This window comes from Hyperoodon ampullatus, assembly GCF_949752795.1.
Source record: "Hyperoodon ampullatus genome assembly, chromosome: 15".
Lineage (NCBI taxonomy): Eukaryota > Metazoa > Chordata > Mammalia > Artiodactyla > Ziphiidae > Hyperoodon > Hyperoodon ampullatus.
In genome coordinates, this window is record NC_136928.1 from 20,474,671 (window position 1) to 20,493,533 (window position 18,863).

At 40.4% G+C, this 18,863-nt stretch overlaps 1 protein-coding gene across 1 annotated transcript; it reads left to right on the forward strand.

Moving 5' to 3' along the window:
- Positions 1-782: 782 nt before the first annotated feature.
- On the forward strand, positions 783-14,535 carry IL1RL1 (interleukin 1 receptor like 1; the record flags this gene model as incomplete). Its single annotated transcript, XM_079720604.1, is given in 11 exon segments — positions 783-843; positions 1,370-1,580; positions 2,553-2,727; positions 2,824-2,986; positions 4,332-4,403; positions 6,181-6,322; positions 6,416-6,561; positions 9,957-10,103; positions 11,106-11,273; positions 14,151-14,489; positions 14,492-14,535. Coding segments are annotated over 11 exon segments (1,668 nt in total).
- Between the last annotated feature and the right edge of the window lie 4,328 nt (positions 14,536-18,863).

Below are 18,863 nucleotides of genomic sequence, written 5' to 3' on the forward strand. Positions count from 1 at the left end.
AAAATAATATGGTTAAGTTATCCTTTTGCTGAAAGAAAAAGTATGTCATTATTTTTCACAGACCTTCAACTGTTCTTAGAAAGCTTTTGGTGAATCTTGGGGATAAGCAGGGGCAGGGACACATTTCTGAGGGTTTGGTATAGTGTCTAGGGCAACTATTTGATGACTGTTTTACCCATCTCTTTCCTATATTCCTTAGTTGCTTTGGGATGATTGTTTGCCTGTGTGCTTGAGAGCAGGCGGGAGTCATGTGTGTGTACACACAGCTGCCAGCCTGTGTGGATGTCTGGGTTTCATATCTGCATTTATAATATTGTATTTTCTAAGGTCTGTTGAATTTTATAATTTTCTTTTTTTTTCAAAAATAGAAACCCATTTTCTTTCCTCTTAATTTAGCTTCGGTACATTCTCACGAGACAGTGATATAGCATGGCTGTCGTAAGCCCTGTGTGGTCCAAAAGTCCTGTAGGAATAAATGTAATGATACATGTCTGAAGTCTGCTCCTATACGTATTTATACATATTAAAAATCTGTTCATGAATAATTTTCCTGTGGGGTATTGAGCAAGTAAAAACCATGGCTGTAAATATTTTGCTTGTGATTTTGTATGACTTATTTTTTGGTATCTTTTTGTCAGAGATACTGACAACTCTTCCCAATTATAAATCTTAGGGAATACCATCAACCACCTAGGGGAGCTTCACCGTCGTATGTCACAGATTTGACTTGAATCATCTTGAGAATCGGTTACCAACACTTGCTCTAGATTGAGAAACTGAGAATGGGACTTTGGGTCTTGGTAATTCTAACAATTCTCATACCTTCCACATCAGCTACATTTAGTAAGTATTCCTTTTGAACTGACATTTAAAAAATCTTAATTAAGTAATTCCAAAAACAATTTGCCTAGTTTTAAATTGCCTGCTTCCAATTGCTCTAGCTGAATGGTAACCTAGAAAATTCATTTATGTTCTACAGCCATTCTTCATCACCAATCTATCAGGATAAATTCTTCATAACAAATATAGCATAATTTTAATTTTACATATTCAAATACATCAAAATTTAATATGGTGCCTGCACATAGAAGGTATTGACAGAATTTGTTGACTGACAACATGCTTTGTGTAGATGATGTGGCTGCTTTCCTTTGGAGCAATGTGAAGGATTTAGCTCCAAATTAAATCACTAATCTGTGTATCCATTAGAATATTTCATAAAAGATCTTAGATCATTTACTTATTCTTTCTCAAAGTGTGACCAGTTTCTAAGTTTAATCCTAGAAGGGGATATTTAGAATACAGAAATTGTAATCCTTTTTATATGATCACTTCAGGATGATATTTATACATATTTTTTTATTTGCAGGCAAATCATCTTGGGGCCTGGAAAATGAGGCTTTAATTGTGAGATGTCCCAGACAAGAAAGATCTCGGTACCCTGTGGTCTGGTATTACTCAAAAACCAACAAACGTATTACCACCCAGAGAAGAAGTCGTGTAGTTGCCTCAGGGGAACGTCTTAAGTTTCTCCCAGCCAAAGTCAACGATTCAGGATTTTATACTTGCATTATCAGAAGGTATTATCCAGTCCTGCTCCTTTGTCTTTAAGAGTTGATAGTCTGAGCTGCCTCACTTCCCTTCTCTTTCTAGACCTCTCTGCAGCAGTTGAATTTATAAAGTGATTGGAATAAAAGAGAACCCGAGGAACACCGTCAGGTTGGGCTTTAGGTGATGGTGAACTCTCTGGATGTATAATGACAGGGCTTAATTTGTAGCCCAATTAGAAAAAGGCCTAGCTTTTCTAGTGACCAGGAAAACTGAGAGCAGTTGCTCACGTTGGGCTCCAGATCAGAACAAACCAGCAGCCTAGATGTGGGGTGTCAGGAGGCTTACGATGGGTATAAAAGGGGGGTCATCTGTGCCTCCCACGTGAGGGGCAAACCCAAGAAGTTTACCTGAGACTGGGGGCCCACAAGTCCCTTACTCTACATGTAAATTGCCAACTTTTGTGATTTTGTGCCTGTTTGGTACGTACGAGATGTCAGATGAACTAAGTCAAAAGGCAAGATGGGTACAGTTAGGAGCCGAGTTTCTGAGGTCAGGCAGCATTAGTTTCAAAGTCACAGTGTCTAGTTAGCTGTGCATTGCTGGTAAGTTACTTCTCCATCCTTGTTTCCTCATCTGTAAAATACATGTGATGGTAGAACCCACTTCAAAGTGTGGCTACAAGAATAAAATGAATGATACACAGTAAACTCTTAATAAATACTAATTATCTTTATTATAGCAGGTCTCGGTGTTACAGCACATACAGTGTATACAGAAATGGTGAGGGAATCATTTTAAAGGCTACTGTGGGGGTTGTGTTTTACCTAAAATGTAACAGAAAGCATTTAAAACTCTAGATTTTAATGATTATTTTAGAAGAAGAACCACTCTCTGTCCATTGTTTTAGGAAGAAAAGCAATATTAAGTAGAAGTTAGAGCTGGGTTAAGTTATTTCATAATGCTAAGTGACTTTTTTAAAATTGTTTGATTTATTTTAATAGTCCTACCTCCAATAAGACTGGATATGTGAATGTCACCATTTATAAAAAACAACCAGGTTGTGATATTCCAGACTTTCTGTTATATTCAACAACATCTGGATCAGAAAGAAATTCCAAAATATATTGTCCTACAATTGACCTCTACAATTGGACAGCACCTGTGGAGTGGTTTAAGGTAAAAGGAAACGTGCAGGAAATAGATGAAAATTACACCATCCAAATAGGTGGAAGTAAAGAATTACTGAAAGTGGACTGGAACTTTTCATTTCAGAATTGTGAAGTTCTTCAAGGATCCAGGTACCGAGCACACAAGTCATTTTTGCTGATTGACAATGCAAACAGCAAGGACACTGGTGATTATACATGTAAATTTATGCACAATGAAAATGGAGTCAACTATACTGTGACTGCAACCAGGTCATTCACAGTTATTGGTAAGCTACTGAATTTAACAAAATGCAATACTTGAAAAAAGATAATGTGACAGAAATTGTGTCCTTCTTGTTGATTTGCCAGTACTTCATGCTCCTCCCCAAACTTCCTCCTGACTCATCTTACGTGTATTCTCTAATGTGACGCAAAGAGATTTTCTAAATGCACTATCAAGATTTAAGACATTTTGGAGGGAAATTACGCTGCTAATCCAAAGCCACATCTGTTCTCTCCTCTATGGCTTAATTTTTCAAAGATAATGTGATCTGAATGCTAACCTAACATTTTTTTGAATGGCAATACAACTATTTGGAGAGCAAGATTAACTCTTTTTCTCCCAATTTGTTGTCAGAGGTTCTGTAAATAGAGGAAAATCTATTTCATCTCTAACATACCTAGCCAGATTAGAAGTTGAGTGAGAAGCTTTATAAAGAGATACATAGATATTGCTGGCTGATTTTCAATCTTGATTTGCAATGCTTTCATCATCCTCCAGGACCTTAAGTAGGTCATTTAATTCTACTTTTTTTTTCAAAATTACTTTAAATTCTATAAAAGTCCATCAGGGGTGAGACTTCACAGTCAAGCCTGTTAAATCTACAAAGAGTTGGGGTCTCCTTAGCAGAGCTTGATCTATGGGTGTAGATGCAGCAGGACCTGTATGTCTGGCAGATTTCTCAGGGCAGAGCAGTAGTGGAGAAGAGCTTCTGTTTGTAGTTTTCCAGTGCCCCACCGCTGTAAAATAAGCATCGCTGGACCACATTTGTGTTAGTATCTCTCAGTGTTCAACATCAAAACCTGCAGGGGTCCTTAATCACACCATCCCGAAATAAATGAGAATCAAGGGGTGCAGGAATGCAGCCGTGCATTCACCGTGTCTAGGTGTCAGTGCCACAGGAATCTGAACTTCCTGATGGGGGGGACACACTGGTGGAAAGCTGTGAGCAGAAGTGTGGACTTATGTGTTTATCACTTTCAGGAGTCCTTTGAACTCTTCCCTGTAGCGTTCGTTATGCTTATCCTATAGAATCGTGGTTTTCTGACAATTGCTGTGTCATGCAATTAATTTAATGCTTTGGATGGCATTTGTTTTAATGATAAAAAGAGAATAGAAAATATCAAAAAACATCATAGGTAGTAAGAGAACGTATTGCTTGAATGTTTTTGTTTCGTGTGTGTGTGTGTGTGTGTGTGTATGCATGTGTATTTGTTGCCATGGATCACAATGAGAAAAATCTGAGAAACTTCACTGTGAAAAAGGACAGAAATATGAAAATACAAGCTTTATATTGATGACCACCCAACGCTTGCCTAATATTTATATTCTGTTTTTGTCTTTGATTTCAGATAAGCGAAGCTTTTCTTTGCTTCCAGTAATTATAGCCCCTCCACAGAATGAAACAAAGGAAGTGGAAATTGGTAAGAAAACTTTAAGGGTACTGTAAATGTTTCATCTGGAAAGTCTTTCCATATGACCCTTGTTCTGCATTCCCCAAGCAGGGGTCAGGCTATTACCATAGCGGATCTTGAGGATTAAATGAGATGCATATTTGGAAACACCCACCTTGGGCCCTTGCTAACAATAGGAATATGTGGTCACAGCAACGTACAGCACTTACATTTGTACTGCACTTTGCTCTATTTTGTTTATTTATTTTCGTGCTTTCATGTGTGCTACCTCATTTCCCTCTCACTTCTATCCAACTATCCAAGGAGGTAGATATCGTCCCCACATTATGCTTGTGGATGCTTAGGCTTAGAGAGGCTCAATGACATACCCAAGGGTGTGGCGTGAATAAATGATGATGGAGGAGAACCCAGATTGTATGCCTCTGTCCGTCTCTGCTTTTCCTGGTTCCCTGAGAGAATGGGGTCATAATCAAAGTTCTTAGCACGTAAAGCAAAACCACACTGACTGCCTAAGAGCTGCTCTACTGCTTTGCAGGGTTTCCACGTTCCTCCCTGCTTTCGCCCATGCCCTCCTTCCCATCCCTCGACATGAAGCTCAAGTACCCCCTCCTCTGTGAAATCCCCCTGCCCGCCTCCTTACCTGCCAGGGAGCACGATCAGAGCCAGCATCTGGTCAAGTCCAGGCCCACCAGCACCAGCCCTGCTCCCTGCCCTGATGTCTCCCTCTATATTCCCATGCCACTTGTCTATCTTTCTATTAAAACACTAGAATACCATTTGTTCTGATCGTTTGCTTATACCGTTGTCACCTCCTTGGAGACTCTAAGCTCCTCATCCCTCTTCAGATGCTTCATTCTTTTTTTTTTTTTTTTTTTTTTTTTAATGTTACGTGGGCCTCTCACTGTTGTGGCCTCTCCCGTTGCGGAGCACAGGCTCCGGACGTGCAGGCTCAGTGGCCATGGCTCACGGGCCTAGCCACTCCGCGGCATGTGGGATCTTCCCAGACCGGGGCACGAACCCGTGTCCCCTGCATTGGCAGGCAGACTCTCAACCACTGCGCCACCAGGGAAGCCCCAGATGCTTCATTCTTGACACAGGGATGAAGAACTCAGTAAAGGACAGCTGAGTACCCAACCCAAGGCAGGAATCAGCCCTTAAGCTTTTAGTTCTGAAATGAGGAAGTCTCAGATTAACAGGAGTGGGAGTGGAGAGGCTCTTGTTGGATGATTAAGCAGTGGGATTGTGGCTGATTCAGGTGAAACGGTTTTACCGACAAAGGTAACTTACTGAGAGATGAAGGGAATTCCATAGGAGAAGAAAGGAGTGGAAGACAGCCATTAAATGAGAAGGAAATCCAAGGAAGAGGGGATATACATATATACATGTGGCTGATTCACTTTGCTGTACAGCAGAAAGTAACACAACATTGTAAAGCAACTATACTCCAATTAAAAAAAAAAAGGAAAAGAAATGGCAATGCGTAGTAAGGGGAAATCTTAGATTATAACGTGGCATTGGTGAAGCCTCTATAGTTTCCACTGCAGGGGAGAGGAGAGAGGGGCCTGAGCTTCAGCCTGAACTGTGAGTGGAATGAAAATGACGGGAGACAGAGAAGGTGGCAAAGCGAGGGCAGAGAAGGAGGAAGGTGCTGAAGATGAGGAAAGGAAATGGGAATCAATTCATGACACACACTAGACGTTCAATGACTCTTTTTTCACATGCAATTAAATTAAATCCTCTCTGCAGAACTGAATTTTATTGGTGAATCTCTTTCCTTCTCATCTAGGAAAACCAGCAAACCTAAGGTGCTCTGCCTGCTTTGGGAAAGGCTCTCAGACCATGGCTGACATCCTGTGGCAGGTTAACGGAAGCAACGTTGAGGACTTCGGTGAAGCAAGAATACAAGTGTTGCAAGAGCAAAATCAAAGGTATTTTGCAATCTCAGTTAAAGCATCCCCTTCCCTTCCCACACGGTTTGCAACTGCAAAGTAAGCACTGAAAGTAACAGGTTGTCTTCCTAGTTCTCGCAGTGAGCTGACTTGCCTAACTGCCGTGTTAAGAATAGCGGATGTAAAAGAAGAGGATTTGTCACTGAAGTACGACTGTCTGGCCATGAATTTCCGTGGCCTGATCACGCACACCGTAAGACTAAGGAGGAAAAATCCAAGTAAGGCATGTTTCTCAGACTTGGGTCACCTGAGTTTGCTGTTAACAACTATAGGCTGAATCATATTCTTAGAGAACAGTGTATTGGAGTGTGGCTCCAGGGGAATCCATCAAGACAGAGTGGTCCATCTCATAAATTGGAGGCAGGTGGAGAAAAGATCTGTCTTGGGTGTAGGCAACAGCAGGACACATTGTGTGTAGAGAATTCAAGACAAAAACGAAGCCACGCCCCATTCACTGTGTTTTCCATCCTCAGCACGTCCAGACAGCGTTAAACAAGTCCGTGAGGATGTGCCCCTCCTCTCGGGTGCAAAGGCAACTTGCTTCCACTCTCTCCATATATCACTGCATGCACAATGAAGGCAGAAAAGTAGTTTTACAAACATTGCCTTCCTGACCACCTGTCAATTTCCTCACTTGTTTGCATGTCCAGATAAAGACACCCCATTGGTTAGATGTAGCATTTAATCCAGTGTAATAAAGGGTGGGGAGAAAATTTTGATACTTTTACTTGTCACTCCATGTACCACTATGTAGAAATTATTTAATGTGTTTGTCACATAGTCATAGGGAGAGGTAAACTCCCAGTTTATACCCCTAAGTGGGGTATAGTCCAGATTAATTTGGATAAACCCACAAAGGCACAACATGATTGGGAGAGATGAGAAAACAGACCACCAGTCAGATAAGGTCTTTTAGTCTTTGTCCGAGGGGGTGCTTGGGATTTTTCTTGTTTGAATTCAACTTTAACCACCGATTTGCAAGCTTTTATAAAACAAACGGAATCATGACTACTGTAGATGATTTTAAATGCTGTCATGTTCCATGGGTCATCAGGATTCTGCCAGTTATAACTGTGTTACCCCAGGACATGTGGACCCCGTTGAGATGTCATTTTAGGGTGACATTTGTGGTTCTGGTGGGCACGGAAGATCCCACAGGAAAGAGGAAGCCACCTCCGCCCCTAGCACTGCCATGGTGTCCTTATCCCCATGCTTTTCTCACGTTGTCATTATATGACCGTTCTCCGGGTACCTGTGTATTGGAATTGTTTTCATGTTACATGTACTTGGTGATTTTGTTCCTTCTAATTCATCTGTATATGCTACCTTTCACCTGTGTTTCTTCAAAGCAACACAATTATACTCTGTCTCAACAACTATGTCAATTAAACAAAAATTGTTACAACTGCTCTCAATGGTCACAATGAATTCCTTTATTTCTAATCATACAATAAAAGAAATTACACATTGTCCTGAATTTTAACAACAAAAACTAAAAAGCCTGTGTCCCCATATTATTAAATATTATTAAACATTTGATACTATTAATAATAATAGTACACATTTTACTCATTGTTCCCTAGGTACCAGGACCTGTCATTATTTCCCATATAATTTTTCATTTATTTTATCAAAAATCCACGATGAAGAGACTATTACCATCATCTAGTTTTATAGATGAGGAAACTGAGGCAAAGAGAGGTTGAATAATTGGCCAGGCTACAGTTACAGAGCCAGGATTCAAAGGCAAGCAATGTTTCCTGTTTATAAGCTCTTACAGAAAGTATTCAGTGTTTAGTCAACACATACAAGGATTACTTATACATTTATAAAAAAACTAACATTTAGGAAGATACTGTACTTCAACTTGCCTTAATGTCTTGGATTAACTTCTTTCTTCTAGTTAGCCAGTCACGTGCATAACTACTTCACAAGAAATAGGGATTCCCGGCATGCATCCAGATAGGATTTTTAGAAAGAGTGACCTGGAAAGGAATCCTGTTGAAATAATCCATTTAGGGAGTATTTATCGTTTAAACTGATGACAGTGCAGATGCTAGGCTCACTCACAATTTTCAGTTTTGGATCGGTTCACCTTGGTCATTCTTTTTTTATTTTATTTTTTTTAATTAAAAAAAAATTTTTGACCATGCCATGCAGCACGTGGGATCTTAGTTCCCCGACCAGAAATCGAACCCACACCCCCTGCAGTGGAAGCTCTGAGTCCTAACCTCTGGACTGCCAGGAAAGTCCCCACCTTGGTCATTCTTGATTTCATAGTGTGGATACTCAGGGAGCTGATGAACTAATGAAGGAATTTGCAAATACAGACCAGGGATTTTCTATGACAAAACTGGGAGCCTGTGTTTTGAGATCAGATGAAAATGAAAAGGGAGCTATCTAGCCAAGTCTCATTTGAGAGTCTTTTCACATTTGTCTTTAAGTGGGACTATTTGTAAGATGGGATAGTTAACGATTCTAAGGAGGGAAGTAAACTTAAAACAGCCAAAAATACTATTGATGAGCACAGTTCTTACATTCAATTTGTATATATCTGATTCAATAAATACGGGGACCATCTTGCATATATATATATTATGAAGCAATGAGTAAGGATAAAAGTTCAGTGATGGCTAAATAACGTTCATCAGAAGGGAAATACAGGGCGTATTTAGGACCTAAAACCCAGTCATTTGACTTCATCAAATACTCATTAGAGACTTAGATAGCTCTTGTTTCTTCCCTGCTTTCCTATGCCACCAACCCCAGATGCAATAAGTCCCCAAGACCTGTTGATTCTTTCTCCTTAACGCCGCCAACGCCAGGTTTGTCCATTCCTTTCTCATTATTACATGAATCTGGCCCCTCCTCATTTCTCACCCCCCATACTGCAGAAACCTCTCATCCCATTCTACTCCGAGGACCTGTGGGTCATAGAAACAAAACTTCCACTACCATCAGATTAATCTTGCTTGAAAACCACTTCCACTGTTAACAAACCACTCAGCACTATTCAATGGCTCTCATGACCAGAATAGAGACAAAATGCTTTAGCTGGAGCCTCAAATCTGATCAGAGCCTAGCCCTAGACCCACCATTCCAATCATATGTTCCAGTAATTCCCCAAACTGGATCATCCCCCTTCCTCAGAAAACACACTCCCATCTCTGCCCTTGGGCTCACAGCATCCTCTCTTGCCAGGAATACATTTTTTTTTTTGGCAGCTATCTAAATCTTACTCATCCTCCAGGGACCTTATTCTGCAAGAAGCCTTCACTGCCCAATCCAGCATGGCGTGAGCACACCTTCCTAAAACCTCTGCTAGCTAAAACTAATGCTTTCACTTCCAATCTTAGCTAAGTTTACATGTGTCTGTCTTTCTCTTATGCTTTGAAAATCCCCTACAATGCCTAGCCTGGTGCCTTGCAGAGAGTAGGGGCTCACTAAACATTAATTTACTGATTCTTAAAACAGCCATGAAAATGCCATGTAGGCATCCCTTGTATAAATCTCTCATACTCCCAGTGGAAGCCAGCATCCATGTATTTGTTTATTTTCTCCTGTTTTAGGAATAATAATGATCATTTTTCTCCTCCCCCTATCTTTTGAATAGCGGATCAACAAATCACCTACTACATGCTTGCAGGATTTAGCATATTATTCTTGCTAATCAATGTCTTTGTGATAATTCTAAAAGCATTCTGGATTGAGATTATTCTGCTCTGGAGAGACATAGCTAGACCTCACAAAACTAGGAACGGTAAGTGGCAAGTTTCAAGTTTTCTTCAAAAGAAAAGGTTCTATAAGGGCTGTTGGTTGTTTATCAAATAATCTCTTAATAGGTATGCTACTTAACACAGATTCCCTTTGGCTTGCTAGCACGTTATCAATAAACATTTTTGAGTCCACTCAGAGGACATTCTCCATCCTGCCTTGTCACTCCTTGTGGTTCTGAGATTCATCTCAACAGCTCCAACTTTCTCCCCCGTAGAATTGCTGTTCTTACTAAATCCCCAGTAGCAGAATCAGCTCCAAGCCCAGAAAGGGCATTTTGGAAAATGGGAAAACTTTATGGAAGTCAAAACATTAACAAAATTGTTCCCGTTTTCCAGATGTGAACAGGTTAGAAAGGTCCATCAGAATGCAGTGTATTTTACCAGAAACCCTGTTCCATAAAGAGTCTTACCTACCTACAGATGTATACCCATGAAAGAAGACAGTACTGCCTGCTAAATACGAACACCGTTCTTTCATTTGGAGGCAGATAAAATTTAGATTTTCCATATGGGTCACTCAACTAGAGCTAATTATTTGATTTTTGGGAAATTCAGATCCCTTAAAAACTTCTACTCTTTTGCCACCGTTAATTACTCTTTAGCATGTTCACTTCACCGTGGGAAAAACAAAAGCTAAAATTGAGATCTGCTCAGCACAGCAGAAAGCCCCTTAGCCATGAGTATAAATACTTATTAATAGATTATTAATCAAACTTGACAATATGGTTTCAACTAGTCAGGCTCTTGCCTGTTTTCTATCATTCAGTCTGAGACAGTAAAAAGGAGAACTTTGGGACTAAGATTGGTTCCCTGATGACATTTTGTGGCAGTAGATTGTTGTCATCGTCTCTGGATTCTAGATTATTTGGGGGCATGAGATACATTCACCAACAGCCATAAAACTCCCTGAAGAATGTCTACTAAGAATCAAATGAGAATTTTTGAGGACCAAGTAATAATATTGTGTTCCTTGTTCTCATCTTCAGATGGGAAGACCTATGATGCTTACGTGATCTATCCACGGAACTGTAAAAACAGTCCAGAGGGGGCCAGCTCTGTGGAGTACTTTGTTCACCAGATTCTGCCTGACGTTCTTGAAAATAAATGTGGCTACAGCTTATACATTTACGGGAGAGATCTGCTCCCTGGAGAAGGTAAAACTGTCAACAACCATCAGGGACAGAAATTCACATTCATCACTCAGAAGGATAAGTAAGTAATAGGTGGTCTTATCCCTGCCTTCATCAGGAGCTGCACTTATTATTCCAGGCCATAAGACTAGAGCTTTTAAATATTTCTCCAGAAGAAGGAGGTACTTACTCTTTGCTTCTCCTGCCCCCATGTCACCACCCTGATCCTGAGGTCTTCACAGTCGTGTCAGTGATGTGAAGACAGGATAAGGCATCCTTGCTTGTGGATTTAGTAGGGTCCAGCCCCTACTTCACTCCCCATGTCCACCACTAGGATAACTGACATCTCTGAAGTCCCTCTAAAAGATTTGAAGGAGGACTTGAAATCCAAGGAATTTTGTTCTACTATCCAGAGGCATTGGCTAAAATATTTGAAAGGACTCAGAAAGTCTTTATGATTTTCCTTATATTGGTGAAACATTTGCAAATTTATACCCTCAAAAGAACAGATAGAATTGTGTCTTCTGTTTCTTAATATTCCTAGTTGATTTCATGTGATTTTGACAGTTGGGTCACAATTCCGGCATTTCAGTAGTCGTTCTCCTTTCCTTCCATATTTATGTCAGGTATCTAGGAACCCTCCTTCTAGCCCCTCTCAAATTCCTCAGGGACCAGGAAGTGTGTGGAATATGAATAAGGCAGGGACATCATGAGTGTAAGTCCTCTAAAGTCAATGTTTAATAGACTGTGAGTTTAAACTGGCATTCCTACCGCAAAGAGGGATTCAAGTGTCTATGGAATTAAATGTATACACGACAGGTGAATCTGGTTTATCCTGCAATATTTGGATAATGTTAATGGCCTAGTACCAGCTTGGGAGACACGTATAGAGCGCAATTCAGGAAAACGTAACCCACCTCTCTCCCGAGGCTCTCTTCTTCCTTCAGCTCTCCCCACTGGCTACCCCTGCAAGTCGAGAGTAATGTCATGGTATTCAGATGCTCATTGCCTGTTACACATCTGCTTATGAGGCTGCAGGGACTCCAGTTGTTTGTGATGTCACACCAGGTGCTACATGCTCTCCATCTCTTCTTTCTTAGGTCCGCCAACCTCATTTCTAGTTACACCTCTCCCCAGCCAAACGTGAGTGCCAGCTCACTGGTGCTCAAGCTTGTGTGGCCTTTATCGTGCTGTTTTTCATTTGGAAAAGTTTCCCACCTCCCCCTCTCTCAAGTATGTCCTCTGACCTCACCTCAACCAAAGTAAAACAAAATCCAACAAAACAACACCAAACTTCACTCTTCCCTTAGAAAAAGTTCATGACTGGCCCATGCAGTGTATTTCTTCCCATGACAATTACTCTCCATTTGCTCCTTCAAATTCATTCTGCACCCTCCTCCATCCAGTGGCCTGGTGGCTGATCCTTATGGAAGCCATCACCCCCTTGCTCTCTGCTCCACACTGGGCTTGGCCAATGGGAGGCACTGGCAGGTGCTCAGAGGGCAGGGTGCATCCCTGTTCCCTCTGGATGGGGTCCCCTGGGCAGCTGTGCCCCCCTCTGCTGGAACACTGGCTCCTGTCGGCTGGCCATCCTCAGACACGTACCTGCTTTGGGCTCCATAACCGCTCCCCTCCCTTCACACCTGGAGGGCAGTCGTGGCTCCCTGACATCACCTGCTGTGGGGCTCTGCACCACCTCTTGTTGATTTCCTTTGGCTCTGCCCACGTCTTTTATAAACTGTCCTTCCATCAGACTCTCTTTAGTCAGTGTTTTTGGGAGTGCCGAGCTTTTTGTTAGGATCCCGACTGACCCAAGGTCTCCGTCGGGCGCTATTCGACATTCATTTCCTGTTTCAGACCATGTGGACCGGCAGTCTTTAGCCTCCACGGCCTAAGAATGTCTTGAGTTGTTTTGTTCATGGCTGTGCTTCCTTAATCATGCTGCCCCCTCCTTGCCTTGAGAGCTGGGTGTTTTACATGTTCTAAGTCCACCCAGAAGTTAAGTGAAATCACCATGGAGTTGATGATCCATAAACGCTGACTTGATAAGGGGATCTGATCTTCCTTAAGATTTCCCTAGTCTGGATCAAATCAGCTTCTAAAACAGAGACTAGTAGGGGATGAAGTGGATCCGGGACTCCCTAGAGACTTTAGTCAGTTCAGAGAAGCAAGGGTTCCTGAGTTTGCACTCTATTTTTTTTCCCCACCGTCCCTTTTTATTTTATTTATTTAAGATTTATTTTTCTTGAGGTAACATTCATCTAATGGAAGTTTCATATGTACAACGTATGTCTACTTCTGTACAACCTACAGCGTGCTCACCACCAAAAATTTAGTTTCCATCCATCACCATACACGTGGCCCCCTTTACTCATTTTGCCCTCCCTGTACCTCCCCCTCTCGTAACCACTGCTCTGCTCATTGACCCGGTGGGTGTTCACAGCATGCTCTTCACCATACACTTGTGATTTTTCCCGCTTTCTTCTGGTAGTTGATTTCTAATTTCATACTATTGTGATTGGAAAAGATGCTTGCTAGTATTTCCATCTTAAATTTATTGAGACTTGTCTGGTGTCCCAACACATAATCTAGCCTTGAGAATATACCATGTGTGTTGAGAAGAACGTGTGTTCTGCTGCATTTGCATGGAATGTTCTGTACTAAGAGAGTTAAAAATCTAAGTCCCTTTACAACATGTAAGCTAATATTCTAAGAAGATAATATGTATCGATAGCTAGTGAACCTGAATTCGAAGTCTCCTGCTACATATCTCTACGTTCCCATTGAACTGAAGGACTCTGGACTGTTCTGCCTGGGAGAGAAGAAGGCTTGGGGCTGATATTCTCACCGTGAAAGGGTTGAGTGTGTTCTTACCCCTTCCATTATGTCTTTTATCACTAGATGTAGCAACCACAGTGGAGACCAGCATCCAGAAGAGCAGGCGGCACATCTTCATCCTGACTCCTGAGGTCATGCACAGCAAGAAGTTTGCCTACGAGTGGGAGATCGCCTTGCACAACACTCTCATCCGGAACGACTCCAAGGCCATCCTTATTGAAATGGAGGCTCTGTGCCCGCCCAGCGGACTGCAGTCTGGGGAGCTTCAGGACTCCCTCAAGCATCTCATCAAAGTGCAGGGGACCATCAAGTGGAGGGAGGACCTCGTGGCCAACAAACAGTCCCTGAATTCCAAGTTCTGGAAGCACATAAGGTACCATATGCCAGTGCCAAGCAAACTTCCAAGAAGACCCCCCGCTCGGCATCTTCGAGTGCCCAGGGGCAGTAGTGCTTGCTTTGATGGCTAACGCACTGCGTTTGGGGGATCCAAATCCCTCCCAGCTGGGTCATGCTGCTGTACCAGTCACTGGGGGAGGAGGCTCCAGAAATGGGAGTATTGAGGGTATTCAGACCTCAGGTTTCATGCACTGACTTTACTTCCATTTCCCTGGTTCTGGCTGGATGCAAAATAACCCGAGATTTTCATCCTCGGGCTCCCTGTCTCCACCTCACATCCCTTCCCTCGTCTCCCATGGCTGGTCCTTCTCCATCGTGGCCCAGCATCTTCTCACTACTCTTCCCCTCTCTCTCTCTCGTTCTCTCTCTCCTTATTCTTTGTCGATATTCTACATTTTGAACATCAAACTGAAAGTTTTAGGGTTAAATTTTCATGTGATCTTGAACACTCAGATCCCCTCAAGCAGAACCCTAGTACTAAATCTTGTTCCCAATGCCAGAATGTGTTAGATTTTTTTTGATCAGATGCTTAAGTTTTATCATATCAATACTGTCCATTTGGTTGGAGTACCTTACCAAATTATCATTATATTTAAGTATTTTTTAATTCTAAAATTTCTTTCATATATTTTTATTCTCTTTAGAAATATCTTTCTCACTGTACAAGTTATAAAAGAACAGAAGGTATAAAAGAAAAAATAACAGAAATTATTCATAAATCCATCATCCTAAGACTATGACTTTTAAACATTTTGGTAAATTTGCATTTCAGGGAATTTTAATTTATACTTAAATATACCATTTATATAGCTGAGATTACACAGCATGTAGTTTTTACATTTTTATCTACTTAAAATCATAATAAAACCATTTGACAAGTCATTCAAATTTTAACGTTTTAAAATATTCATAGTGTTCCAGCTCATGGTTGTGCTACAGGTGACATGCCTAATTACTTATTGTTGGATATTTAAGTTGCGTTCAATTTAAATAGTCATCATTATAAGTAATTCTGCAGTGGCCATATCATTATACTTTATATCTTCCAATTAAAACAATTTTTTTTAATTTGAGAAACGTTTTTAAATTTAATTTTTTTTTTTAATTTGAGAAACAAATTAAATTTGTTGTCACATTTCCATGAAATAAGTAGGGCATTTTGGCAGAAGTGTTTTAGTAAAACTGAAGTTAATTTGCACAGTCAGGGCCACTCCCATCAGTTCCTTGGAGTTCGCACACCATCAGGGGCCTCAGAGTCCACCAGAGCTAAGGCTGAGGGACCCTCAGACTGGGAGTCCTGTCAGAGCTCAGATTTTGCAAGTGGATGGAGGTCCTATTCTCAACTGAGCTGCTTAGTAAAGTGTATGATTTTATATTTAACTGAACAAGAAAACTGAACTCCAGACCTTTGACAGGGAGTGTAATCGTGAACTCCCTGTTATTTAATACTTTATAGAATCTTGCCTGAGAAGAAATCATATTTCTGTAAGGTTGTCTAAGGGGTCTGTAGTTACCCGTCCCTCTAGGTACCCTATAATCTAAATCTCTACAGCCTGGATTAGGTTTGCCAGATAAAATATAAGACATCAGTTAAAGGTGAATTCAGAGAATAAAATTTCATCTGAAAAGGATCTGAAATCCAAATTTAGCTGGGGGTCTTGTATTTTTATATGCTAAGTCTGGTTACCCTACCCTGGTAGTATTATTGTGCTTTTATGTGGTGATATCTGATTTTGTCAAATTACTAAAAATGTAGCCAATGAAAAAGAGGCTGTAGAGTTGATTGATTAACATCATAGAATTCGGAATCAACAGTCATTCTCTGCTAGCTACATGACCATGAGCAAGTTACTTAACTTCTCAAAAACTTAGTCACCTTAGGTAAAATGAGAATAATCATATCAAAATCCTTTATTTCTGTGTTAATCAAATGGGAAATAAAATTTAATAAATGGCTACAGTTGTTAAGACACTTTCTTGTAATGTGTATTATATTCCATGTTCTCTCTCAGTCTGGGCCTCTAAGAAATAAATTCTCTCCAGATTCACTACCACTTAGAATGACAGAGATGCTTTTGATTTATGAACACGGGACATTTTGGAACTGATTTTATTTCCTTCCTTACATTAGCTACTTGAAAGCATAGAGGCAAATCTGGCTCTTTCTACAGCTAGTATATGGGATATTATAACAGGGAATTTATAATAATCTTTTCCCTGCCTCCAAAACTTTGTTTTCAACTTGCCCCATATTTCTTTTTAAAATATATTTTAATTGTCAATAGTATTAGCTCCTTTGCAAGTATTCAACAAATACCTACATTTTCTGGATGTGTGCTGAGTATCTCTTTGGGAGGGGTGGGGAGAGGAAGGACTGGGAAGGGAGCTACACAGGTGAGCAAGGCACCTCCTTATTTACCTACGAGGTTTGGAGTACACTGTGTGAACTCGGAAGGAAGAGGAAGCCCTTCAGAAAATGCACACAGGGCTGGCCTCCGGAAGAACTCTGACATTGCTCAGCTCATTTCCCCCTCACTCCTCGTCCTAAACTTACACTCCACCTCCCAAGCCAGTTGAGCTCCCTGGGCCTCAGTTTCTGCAACTGAAAAGTGGGAGGATGGAGAAGAAGAGCTGTGAGGGCTTTCTCAGCTCTGATAGCCCAGGGTTGCAAGCCCTACACTCACAGAGAGGTGGGGAAACTGCCAGAAGACCTGGCTTCTCATACCAGCAGTGCCACTAACCTCTCTTAGTTTCTTCTTCTTCTTTCTTTTTAAACAATTGTTGACCTATTTTATTTTTTTATTTTTAAATCTTAAAAAATTTTTTATTTTATATTGGAGAACAGTTGATTAACAACGTTGTGTTAATTTCAGGTGTACAGCAAAGTGATTCAGTTATATATATACACGTATCTATTCTTCTTCAAATTCTTTTCCCATTTAGGTTATTACAGAATATTTAGCAGAGTTCCCTGTGCTATATTGTAGGTCCCTGTTGGTTGTCTATTTTAAATATAGTGCTATGTATATGTCAATCCCAAACTCCCAATTTATCCCCTGCAAACAAATACATTTGTTTTCTAAGTCTGTGCTTCATCTGTACAGTGAGAGTAATAGATGCTTCACCTTCCACACAAGATCCTGTGAATAAAATGAATTCAGTCAAACTTGTTGAGTGTCTACCATATGATCATGGTGAAAATTCCCGTGAATTATAAAAATCACAAGGAATTATTTTTAATTCAGTCAAACTTGAGTACGATAAAATGCAGCTCCTAAGTTTGATGAGTTGTGACAGTCATACCTACCTGTGTAGTTATCACCCCAAACAAGATAGAAATATTTCCTTCACCCCAGAAAGATTCCTCCTGCCATTTCTCAGTCAATCCCTCTCCTTCCTCAAAGGCAAACGATGTTCTGATTTCTATCTCCGTGGATTGGTTTTGTCTGATCTTGGAATTCATATCAATAAAGTCAGCCAGCATTACTTCCACACAGCATAGCATTCATGTATCATTCAGGGAAAGTAAAATCTTTTGTACATTTTTAAATTGGTGTTGTTTCTCTTCATTGTTGATGTGTGGAAATTATTTCTATATTCTGGATACAAGTTCCTTTTCAGAGAGATGTAAGGTGAGAATTTCCTAGGCGTTTACTTATTCATTTTTCAATGGTATTACTGATTGGCAGACATTTAAAATTTTGATGACATCCAATTTATCAAATTTTCTTACAAGGTCAGTGCTTTCTGTGTCCTAAAAATTTTTTTTGCTTGTTCCATGGTCATGGAGATATTCACCTATGTATTTTTATAAATTGCTTATGGTTCCAGCTTTTATGCTTAAGTCTATGGTCCATTGTGAATTAATATTTGTATATAGAATGAGGTAAAGGTCAAGGCTCTTTTCTTTTTTCCCCATTGAGATACCCAGTTATTTCAGCATTTGTGAAAGGCTTTTCATTCCCTATTGAACTGACATGGTGCCTTGGTCAAATATCTATAAACTATATATATATATGGGTCTATTCTTCTTCTCTCTTTTATTTTCCACTTATATGCTCATGCAAATATCACACTGCCAAGATTACTATTGCCTTATTATAAACCAAGTCAGTGTAACTCCTCTAACTTTGTTCTTTGTATTTCAAGATTGCTCTATTGTAGATCGTTTGCAATTCCATAGAAATTTTGGAAACTGTTTCTCAATTTCTTTGAAAATTCCTCCTGTGATTTGGATTGAGACTGTATGAATATATAGACTTTATAACATACAGAGTCTGAAACTGTATAGACTCTATAAACTCTCCAGTTTGTAGAGAATAGATATCTTAACAATGAGTTTCCCAATTCATGAACAAGGTATAGCCCTCTATTCACTGA